The 10,653-nt window shown below is 39.2% G+C and overlaps 1 protein-coding gene across 1 annotated transcript in view; it reads left to right on the top strand.

Annotated features, from left to right (window-relative positions):
• Positions 1 to 7,051, top strand: part of LOC104628584 (lamin-B1-like) — a gene marked incomplete at both ends in the record, with an annotated part of 12,893 nt that extends 5,842 nt beyond the window's left edge. The window contains 5 exons of the mRNA XM_010297223.1: positions 920 to 1,140; positions 2,611 to 2,821; positions 5,532 to 5,636; positions 6,078 to 6,197; positions 6,938 to 7,051. Of these exons, the coding sequence (XP_010295525.1) occupies positions 920 to 1,140; positions 2,611 to 2,821; positions 5,532 to 5,636; positions 6,078 to 6,197; positions 6,938 to 7,051 (771 nt within the window). The remainder of the gene's footprint in view (positions 1 to 919; positions 1,141 to 2,610; positions 2,822 to 5,531; positions 5,637 to 6,077; positions 6,198 to 6,937) is intronic.
• Positions 7,052 to 10,653: the final 3,602 nt, after the last annotated feature.

The raw sequence follows: 10,653 nt of genomic DNA, 5'->3' as shown, positions 1-10,653 counted from the left end.
GGGTGGGGCGCGTGTTTTTGTTTAATTAAATTCCTTATCTGACTCTTAACATTGATAACCATTGATTACACCGATCCTCTGTGTCAGCCTTTTAGACTGTCTGTTTTCATTGTCTCTGGACCATGATGACTTCCTAAGCAGAGTGACTACGTACCAAACGTGGTAACTTAACCAGACCTAACCAGACTTAACCAAGTCATTGTGGGGCACTTTCAAAAAAAATCTCAAGAGGTTATCAAACAGAAGAAAGCATTCTCAGGGCAAGTAAACCTTAAAGCTGTCATCATTTGGCCTTTCTTTGATAAGCATTCCATTTTGTATGCACAGTATTAAGTTCAGCTGGCTTGGTGTGATTTTTAAAGTATGTGACAAATTAGCTTTCTTCATGAAATGCCTACCACTGTACTTTCAGCAAGCCTTGAAGGCTTTAATAATAGGTGGACAGACTTTGACTGACAACAACCCCTGTTGCTTTAGAGGAACTTCCTCCTAGAATTCAGAATTGGCAGCAGTAAACTGAAGCAGTAAGTAGACCTCTGAAAGCTAAAGAGCAATTACTTACCACAAGATCTGAAGTATACTCAGCTGCACTTTGATTCCGTGTGCTGTCCAGCACGTCTTCAACAGTTTAATTCCTAAGTTCATTTTTTTCAACTGAGTAAATTCAGGTGTAGTAACATATCTTCTGATCTCAGAAAAATAGAGCAGGTAGTTGCCTTTCGAAGTATGTTGTAAATTTAATTGGAACTTAAGGTGTTAGATTTGTAGTAGATGAGGTGGAGAACAACAAGCTGAATATGGACAAGTTTGAACTCAGAAAAGGGGGAGGATGCTTAACCTAATGTTTTCTGAATAGCAGAGTGCATGGAGGTTTGGGTGAGCTTTCCTTTGCACTGCTGATGTTTTCAATCCTTTCTAGTCTAGAGCATTGCAAAATAGAGTGCAAGAGCTTGAGGAGAACCTGGCCAAGGAACGGGAAAAGTATCGCAAAATACTGTTTGAGAAAGATCAAGAAATGACAATGATCAGAAATCGGATGGGGGAGCAGCTGAATGACTATGAACAACTTCTGGATGTTAAACTGGCACTTGATACGGAAATCAGTGCGTACCGGAAATTGTTGGAGAGTGAAGATGAGAGGTATGAAAGAATGTAGCATCAAATCCTGGTATCTGTATGCTTCCCTTACTTGTCTTATTCTCTGTTAAAAGGCAGTTCTTATTGGGAATACATTCATTAGATGTTTTACTACAGTTTCCAAGGCACTGTTTGGTTTTGCCTTCTCCTGTCTGACACACTTCTAAGTCTCCATGAGACCAATAGCTTTCAAGGGAACAAATAGCATTCTTCTATTAAGATACAGCATGGAGGACATAATGAATTGTCATTTGCAGGTCTATTTGGTGCCATTATTTTTCAGAGTTAATTACAAGTTTATTTCATTGTAAGCCAAATTTTCTTTAAGTATAGAGTAATTTTCATAAAGTAATAGCTGTTAAGATTGTCCAGCTTATCAGCTTAGCTGCATTTTCCATCTGACCCCAGAGTTCAGCAATACTGAGAATTTTCACCTAGTAAGTCACAGCTGTCATTTAAAGCAGCTTGATACTTCACTGTTTTCTCAATGATATCCTACTTCACTGATTCCTCTCAAGTGTAGAGATTAAACAGCAAAAGCTCTTGTGCCATTGGGTTTTTGCATAAATTTCCTACAATTGCTTATGGCCCCCTAAGAGGTTTTTTCTTTACTTATTTGATCTATCCAGAACTGCATTCTTTAACAAATACATAGAGATGCCTTTATGGTCTTAATTTAGTAGTCCATCAGTATTCTGTGCTCCAAAAGCATTAATCAGCTGTTTGATAACATTGTATTCAATTCTTCAAAATATACCTAAGGCTTCACTTTTTCATGTGACGTCCTTTGTTTAATATACACCTGTACATTCTTGCTGTATCATTGTGGTGCAAGACCAACAAAATATGTTCTAAGAAAAGTTTAATGGAGTCAGGAAAAAGGTAAAATGATCAAACTGAACAGGGATCTTATATTACAAACACTTTGGCAGACACAACTTATGTACAGTTCTAGATGTCAGTTGGGAACTAATGCTACACACTGCAAGACTGACTCTGAGCTTAGAATGATGACACGAAGTGTGTGTAACACCTACCTTACAGGCGAGGACTCTCAGCTCCCAGGAACTCAGTCTCTGGATGGCTCCAGCCACAGACCCACTGCTCAAGGAGAACCACTCATGGGGTCTCCAATGGGGCCTCATCTATAGCCCAGCTCAGACCTGAACTATAGTCACCTGTTGGTCATGGTCACATGTGATTCCTGCGGTAGAGGAACTCCTAGGCGGACTCATTGGTTGAGGGGGTCTCTGGTGGGCTCAGGTGTCTGGGGTGAATTGCTGGGGGTAAATGTGCCCAGAAACAGACGTCACCAAGGCCCCCGTGCCCTGCTGTTAGACCTGCAGGGGCTGCTCCTGCCACAATAATTCTATGGGAAGAAAAGGAGAGAGGAAAAAAGTTTATTAAAAAAAAAAGTGGAAGAAGTAAAATCAAAGTGTGATGTCTGCATATTTCTTCCTTTCTGTGATACAGATTGAAACATTCTCAATCTTCCCAAGTGGCAGTTTCAATGAGCCGTAGTGTGCATACAACCAGCAAGAAGAGGAAGAGGATTGATATGGATGAATCTGAAGCCAGCAGTAGTATTAGCATTTCCCACTCAGCTTCTGCCACTGGAAATGTCTCCATTGAGCAGATAGACATTGATGGAAAATTCATCATCTTGAAGAACACCTCTGGACAGGTTTGAAAATGCTCACGTATCATGACTTTACAATGGACTATTTAGAGATAGAAAGCATCCTCATCACCCTTTAAGCCCTCAGGCTTCATGTTGACCTTGATGCTAAAGCACACTTTATAAGAGATGGCACTAAGCAACTAGTGTGTCACAAAATAAGCTTTCATACAGTATTCTGGATTAGTGATGACTTCTTCATAATGATTTTTAATTCTTTTCATAGCAATTGTTTTACTGCTAGTTTGCCCACCCACCAGAGTGTTACATCACTCTTCAGAGTTCAGCCTGGCAAGTGATCTGCATGTCAAGTTTTACAGATAACATTGTAATTTATAGGAAGTAGTGCAAGCAAACATTAAGCTATTTTAAAAGCCTTTTAAGAATTTTCTCTGCCTTAAAATGCCCCAAAAGAAATACATGCTGATGCAAAATAAATGCCTAAATCTAATTGTGTCCCTTGTACGTGTATATAGCTTCTCTAAATCATAGTTTTCCTTCTCCCTTGGCTTGCATCCACAGTTTTTAGGAGCCCTCAATTCCCATACCAAAGCCACCTTTATGACGGCTACTCAGATGTCATGGTTTAGCCCCAGTCAGCAACTAAGCACCACGCAGCCAATTGCTCACTCCCCCACGGTGGGACGGGAAGAGTAAAAGTGAGGAAACTCATGGTTTGAGATAAAGACAGTTTAATAAGTAAAGCAAAAGCCGTGCACGCAAGCAAAGCAAAACAAGGAATTTGTTCACCACTCCCCATGGGCAGGCAGGTGTTCAGCCATCTCCAGGGAAGCAGGGCTCCATCACGCGTAATGGTTTCTTGGGAAGACAGACGCCATAACTCCGAACGTCCCTCCACCCCTTCCTTCTTCTACGTCCCAGCTTTATATACCGAGCATGATGTTATATGGTATGGAATATCTCTTTGGCCAGCCTGGGTCAGCTGTCCCAGCTGTGTCCCCTCCCAGCTTCCCGTGCACCCCCAGCCTGCTCGCTGCAGGCCAGCATGAGAAGCTGGACTGTCCTTGACTACTTAGCAACAGCTCAAAACATCGGCACCTTATCAACATTTTCTCATCCCAAATGCAAAACATAGCCTCACGCTAGCTTCTATGAAGAAAATTGACTCTACCCTGGCTGAAACCAGGACATCAGATTATTTCATTCTATGAGTAGGTTGGAGTTTGTATTGGGGGGAACACACATATCTATTTATCAAAGGGTAGTTCATTTGACTAATAACCAAAGCTCTTCCTTATGTTGCCCCCAGTGGATGCTAACTGTATATTCCTTTTGCTATATTCCTATACACTTTCCCTCCTGCTGCCCTCCCTTCCCCGACATTACTTGCAATTTCTGTTTAAGGAAAAAAAAAGTCCCATGCTATATACAGTTCTGTGAGTCAGCAGAGGAGGAGTTGGAGGCTGGGGGCTATAATTTCTTAAATCCTTTACGTCACTAAAAGGCAGCTCCTCTTGATGTTTAGATGATAAAGATTGGTCTGGTTCCCAGTGCCTCTGTCCCTTCCAATCAATGAAGAGACAGACTCCTCCAGATGGTGTTACATATGTATCTTAATTACCTGCTTGGGGTGTTGGCTGAGAATGCTGACTTCATATACTGAATGGAAGAAACCGTGATGATTGTCTTGGTCTAGACAGCTAAGCATTTTGATTTGTCTCAATTTAGTCATCTAAGACTACTTCTAGTGAGTCAGGACCTGCCATTTTTTTCTTTTTTGGGTTTTTCAAGCTTACGGGATTTCCCCCCTCCTTTGTGTACCATGTGGGTTTCCCTGCCTTGTATTTAATTTAACTGCACATTCATTGTTCCATGGAAGGACCATCAGTTCTGTTACAGTAGCCATGGATGGTTCATGGTTATAGTAGTTTATCAGGGGTCTAGATTTGAGCAACTGTCTGTAGTGCAGTGTAATAAGTTGTACTTGGGGAATTTTCACAAGTGTTTGACATTTGTTTATACAGATAGAAAATAAATAAAATCCTCTTTAAGTATGGTATGTTTTGTTACAACGACCAACTGAATGTCAGCACCCATTAAGATAAATCAGATTGTTTATTCTAGATAATCTTAACTGCCTGTTTTCCAACTCCAATGGCAACTATTTAATGTTTAGAAACTGTCTGTTGGTGGGAGAATTTAGAAAAGAGCAATCCTTGTTTTGAAATAGTCATTCTCTAATCCTGACTTCTATTTTTTTTTTTTATTAGATTTGCTGGTGCTTTTTAGGTAGTTGATAGGCAAAAAATAATGGAAAGGAAATGTAATGTGGGTCTTGCAAAGGAGTATGTAGTGGGATGTGTGCATATGTAGGAACACATTTTATGAAGACTGACGGGAATATTTTGTTTCCTAAGAAGCCTGCTTGTCATTCTGTGCTTCAAAAAATCTATTATATATTTGTAAGGGCATTTTAATATTTATGTATTTTTCTGGACCGAGCAATTACAAAATTGATGCAACTCATAAATGTTAGTTAATATAACATCAGAACTGAAAAGAAAGGTGATTAAGCTTTAACTTGAATAAAAGGGAAGACAAATTTAAATAAAATTATTCTGATTGCATGCTGAAGATCAAGTGATAATGTTTTTACTGAAAATTATATGTACCTCATGGCCTTATATGTAAAATACATACACATGGAAGAGAAAATGACTGCTGATAGAAGTTTTTTTCTCTCCTTTTTTATTAGGATCAACCTATGGGAGAATGGGAGATGATCCAAAAAATAGGAGACACTTCAGCTAGTTACAGATATTCACCAGAATACGTACTACAGGCAGGCCAAAACGTCACAGTAAGTTGTCAGTCTTCAGCTGTTCAGTTAAAATGTGCTTTAGGCCAGCTTGTGTGTGTCAGTAAGACACAAGGTTTTTACTTTTGACCTTTCTGTGTACATATTCAGAAAATAATCACCTACATTTTTATTGGGCATTAGTTGTATCAGTTGCTGGGAAGAAGTTGGACAGAGACACATTTTTCAGAAACTTTTCTATATGGAGCAATAATTTTGACCATAAACAGGTGCATTTACATATTCAAAAGTCTCCACATTAAAAAAAAAAGCAGGAGTGTTTTATTGTAAGAAGCTTTGGAAGTAGGTAGGCAGAGACTTGTATTTTCTTAACTGGAGGAGATTTATCAGTGTCACTTAAATGGAATACATTAACTCAGTAAATAACATGGAAATGTATAAGACAAAGAAATAATGCTTACATGTGACTTCTCCTTTTAACAGGTCTGGGCTGCAAATGCTGGAGTAACTGCTAGCCCTCCCACTGACCTCATCTGGAAGAACCGGAATTCTTGGGGCACTTGTAGAGATGTGAAAGTTGTACTGAAAAATTCCCAGGGAGAGGTAAAGTACTTCAGATGTGTTTAAACTTCTCTTTCTGTGGTGCCATCCCTTATAAAGGTGCAGGTAGAACCATTGTTAGGACTTTACTAAACACTCATGTGCATTCATGTGCAAAGTTTTCTCCTTTTGCTTTCCCACCAAGCATACTGTACCCCTGTCTGTCTTAACTGCAATTTAGGAATGCCATCTATTGAAGCATGTGACATTTTTCCCCTATATTGAGTATAAGAAGTAGAAGAATGATTTGTTCAGACACTGCCCTCATGCCAGGAACTGGGCAGTGCCTTAGAACATGCTTTGAAAATAAAAGGTTTTTGTAAACTCTTCAGTGATTTGTCTCTTACACTGTTTTAAGGAAAACTGATTTATTTATGGGGAGTGGGGAATGCTACAGTGAAACTCACTTTAAGCAATGAGGCATTAATTCTGGTAAGGTGGGAGTTAAAACTTTGGGTAGGGCAGTCGTTATGACATCTTGCAACTGAAAGAAAATACTTAAATATATTAGAAAAAGCAAATTTTGGGAGAACTTGATGAGTGTCTTCTTAGACTCTTTTTAATTATGCAGAGCTTTTAAACTAGGATGTTATGAATGCTGTTTATGCACAGCTGTACATGAAAAGTGTATAGACAAATCAGTACAAGTAGCTTTCCCAACAGCTGGAACTCCCGTTTCTCAAAATCTGAGTAGCACCAGATCTGTAGAGGAGTCAAGTCTTAAAAATAAAACTCTGTTGCAGGAGGTTGCTCAGAGAAGCATTGTCTTTGAAAGCGCTGTATGTGAAGGGGAAGAGGAGGCACTTGAGGAAGAAGTAGTTGAAACTTCATCAGAAGACGACCTTTACCACCACGAGGTATCTTGGTTAACAAGGTTATATAGGTTGAAAAAAAGGATATACAAGTCATGAATTTTTTGAAAAATATTATCCCTGTTTAGGTGTGGATGTTCTTTTATTTTTGTTTTGTTTAATCAGTAATTTAATGAGAGCATGAAGCTGTGTTATTAAAACCAGTATAAAAATATTACTTCACGTATTCCCCTGATGGAGGGAAGTAGATTTTTCTTAAAATAAGGTTTTAAAGCTTAAAGATTTGGGGATTTATTCTTAAACTCTGTTCCTCATAAGGTTTCCCCCAGGCCAGTTGTTTATTGTAAAGTTTGGCTTAAGCAGGTACACCTAAATTTACCTGATGTTTTGAGGACTTACATCTCTCATTTTCTCTGATAGAGGAAATGAGAGATTTGAAGACACTATCAGAGAAAATGTCTCTTGCATGCTGAAGAAATGCAACTCTGAAGGCAGTGGAAAGGTGTGAACTTGCAGTGACAATATAAAATGTTTTGAAATATAAGGGAAAATACTGAGATGTAACATACTTGATTGTTCACATTCTGAGTTTTGTCCATTGCCTTACTGTTTTGACCAGTTCTTCCAAGAAAAAAAACAGAAAGGTAACAAACATAAGTTCCTGTAATGCAGCATTCAAATTTGCTACTGTACCTAGCTACGTTTCAGTTAGTATATATCTTAAAGTCAGAGAGAAAAGATAATATAGAACAGTAATTAAGTGTGTATATGTAAACAGACAAAAAGTACAGAGAGTTGGCTGTATTGGAAATCGTCTTTTTTGGCAACCATGGTTTTTGACTTATAACTGAATCATAACTGTGTGGCATTTAATATAGAGTCAGGTTTTTATTGCAGTTATGCAAAAGCACTGAAGTGCATCCAGCTGCTTTTGTGGTTTCTGGGATTGTGTAGTTCAGCTAAAGTGTGTGTCTTAGTAGCTCTACTTACAAAAATGTTATGGAGAGATTAGATTTCTTTAAATAAAAACTCTCAAGGTACTTGTATATACTCCCTGCAGTATTCACCACCTGTCTAAACTCAGTGATAGTTTTTGACTTGAGATTCAAATATGATAATTAAATTGTGTTTTTTCTGGTACACGTCCTCCATTACCTCTCATAGGAAGGGATATCTATCACTGGTTTACTTACAGGGGATAACAGGTTGTACAGCTTTTCATGCTGACTCTTGCTTAGACCTTGCCAGGCTCGTCATTTCATATATTTAAAATGTAGAGTATATTATTTTGAGTTGCTGCATCTCTTACTGCTGGATGTTTTTTCAGACATGACTCTATCTATTCATAACAGGGAGACCCATGGACATCTAACAAAAATGTGTGACCATGTAAACTTCCAGCCACCCAGTTTCCTCAAATCATGGTAATCCTTGCCTACAGAACAGGGCCTTCTCAGAAGCACAACATGTTTCTGTATTTTCTGTATGTCAGATTCTAGCTGCGAGTGTGATGGCCTTTATTTCCTTTGCCACTGGAAAGGAAGTTTTGTAAAAGAAGTATCTAACTTTCTCGCAGGATGTGAATTGTTGACCCTGAACAATGTACTGTTTGAAAAATTATGTCCCCGTCTCCCAGATTTCTATGCTAGTGTTTTGGGATCAATTTTCTCAGATTACACCACTCTAGCTACTTGCTGTTGATCTCTTTGTACCTAGACACTGTTGCGGAAACGGAAGGCATTTTTGACACTCTGAACTCTTTTATACTGCAGACTTTTTTTTCCTACAGTGTAATCAAGGCTATAAAACTTTTTATATAGAGAAGGACACCTTTGTTAAAAAAAAAAAACAAACAACAAGAAAACCAAATGAAAAGAAAAACACAGAAAAAATAAGAACGTAGCCTAGCTGATCATCTGAGCACTCAGAGGATGAAGGATGCAGTAGAGCTCCTTATTGGTACTCTTTTTGTCTGGAGTTCTTATTCTGGAGAATTATTGGTAGACATATTATCTGTGGCATTAGGATAGTGTAACCAGCTTAAATTTTCTTACATGATTTTTTAACAAATAGAAAGCTGTATGGTATGGACTGCCTGGCTTGTTTACAATCTGTACGAACAAAAAGTAGACCAGACCCCTAAAGACTTCATCTCTATGGCAAACAATTGTAATTTTGTCAATGTGGAAAGTTTTTCTGTCCTTTCTCCATTAATCTAATGTCTGAAAAAGCTTGGAATAAAATACCTCTGTTTAAGATGCTATCAAGTAAAGCTTTTGGAATTTGTTTCTTGCTAGAACTGAGCTAAAAGTTGAGGGAGTGTTGAATACTTGGAACTGATAGGCTTTGAAGCTGGCAAAACATCCATGCAAATGGCATGGTGGTGTTGTGGTTTAGCCCCAGCCGGCACCTAAACACCATGCAGCCACTTGCTAACCTCCTTGCTGCAGGTGGGATGGGAGGAGAGAATCGGGGGAAAAAAACTCATGGGTTGAGATAAAAATAATAGGACAGGAAAAGAAGAATAATTAATAATGATAATATTACTGATAAAGGAATATACAAAAACAAGTGATGCACAATGCACTAATTGCTCACCACCTGGTGATCAATAGCCTGTCCCTGGGCAGTGATTCCCACCCCCTGGACAGTTCCAGTTTTAATACACCAAGCATGATGTTATGTGGTAGGGAATATCCCGTTGGCTAGTCTGGGTCAGCTGTTCTGGCTGTGCCCCCTCCCAGCTTCTTGTGCAGCTCCCCACATGGGGAGCTGGAAAGTCCCTTGACGTAGTATAAGCACTACAACTACTTAGCAACAACCAAAAACATCAGTGTATTGTCAACATTATTCCCATACTAAATCCAAAACACAACACTATAGCAGCTATTAGGAAGAAAATGAACTCTTAACTCACCCAAAACGTGGACAGTATCCACCCCTTATTCCATACCATCTATGTTATGACCAGGTCCTACACTTCTCAATACATTACAATTAATCATCACCACTTCTCCTGTCTTTTAATATATACACACAGGTATCATTCCCTTACCCGATCGGCCATCTCTCTCAAATCTCCATTGAGTTCATTTGGTCTATGACTTTGCGCTCCATCTGTCTTAACAGTCTGCCAGGCTAGGGCAAATGGTGTGTGCTGTTGGATTATTGCATGTTACAGCTGGAGTTTGTAGCCGGGATATCTGGGGTGGCTCCTGCCTATGGTCTGCATGTTGAAGATGTCAGTCTTGAGGAAGTTACTGGGCGCAAGTTACTGAAGCCAGTTCTGGTTCCATCATTGCTGCACTTCGCCCAGTTTCATTAAAATTCAGTCCTCATTAATCTGGGTGATTACTTACTGTAATACCATTGATATGGTGTATAGCAACCATAGTAGCAGTGGCACACAGTACTGTGTAGCAATTAACATCATTCAATTCAAATCTGGCTGTTTTCACCCAAAATCAAATCTCCTTGAGGTACACATTCTTCTGCATTACCTGCCAAGCACTTGCAGGTCATTGAGCAAAAGCAGTCACACAGATGGGTTTGCCTTTGCCTGAAACAGGAATAACCCAGACTGTCTTCTCCAGCATAATTTTTACATGCACCACAGGGACTTCCTGACACAGCTGGTGAGTGAGCCC

Source organism: Phaethon lepturus, unplaced genomic scaffold (assembly GCF_000687285.1).
Source record: "Phaethon lepturus isolate BGI_N335 unplaced genomic scaffold, ASM68728v1 scaffold14661, whole genome shotgun sequence".
NCBI lineage: Eukaryota > Metazoa > Chordata > Aves > Phaethontiformes > Phaethontidae > Phaethon > Phaethon lepturus.
Note: the sequence above shows the minus strand (reverse complement) of the source record. Positions and strands in the feature narration are given on the sequence as shown.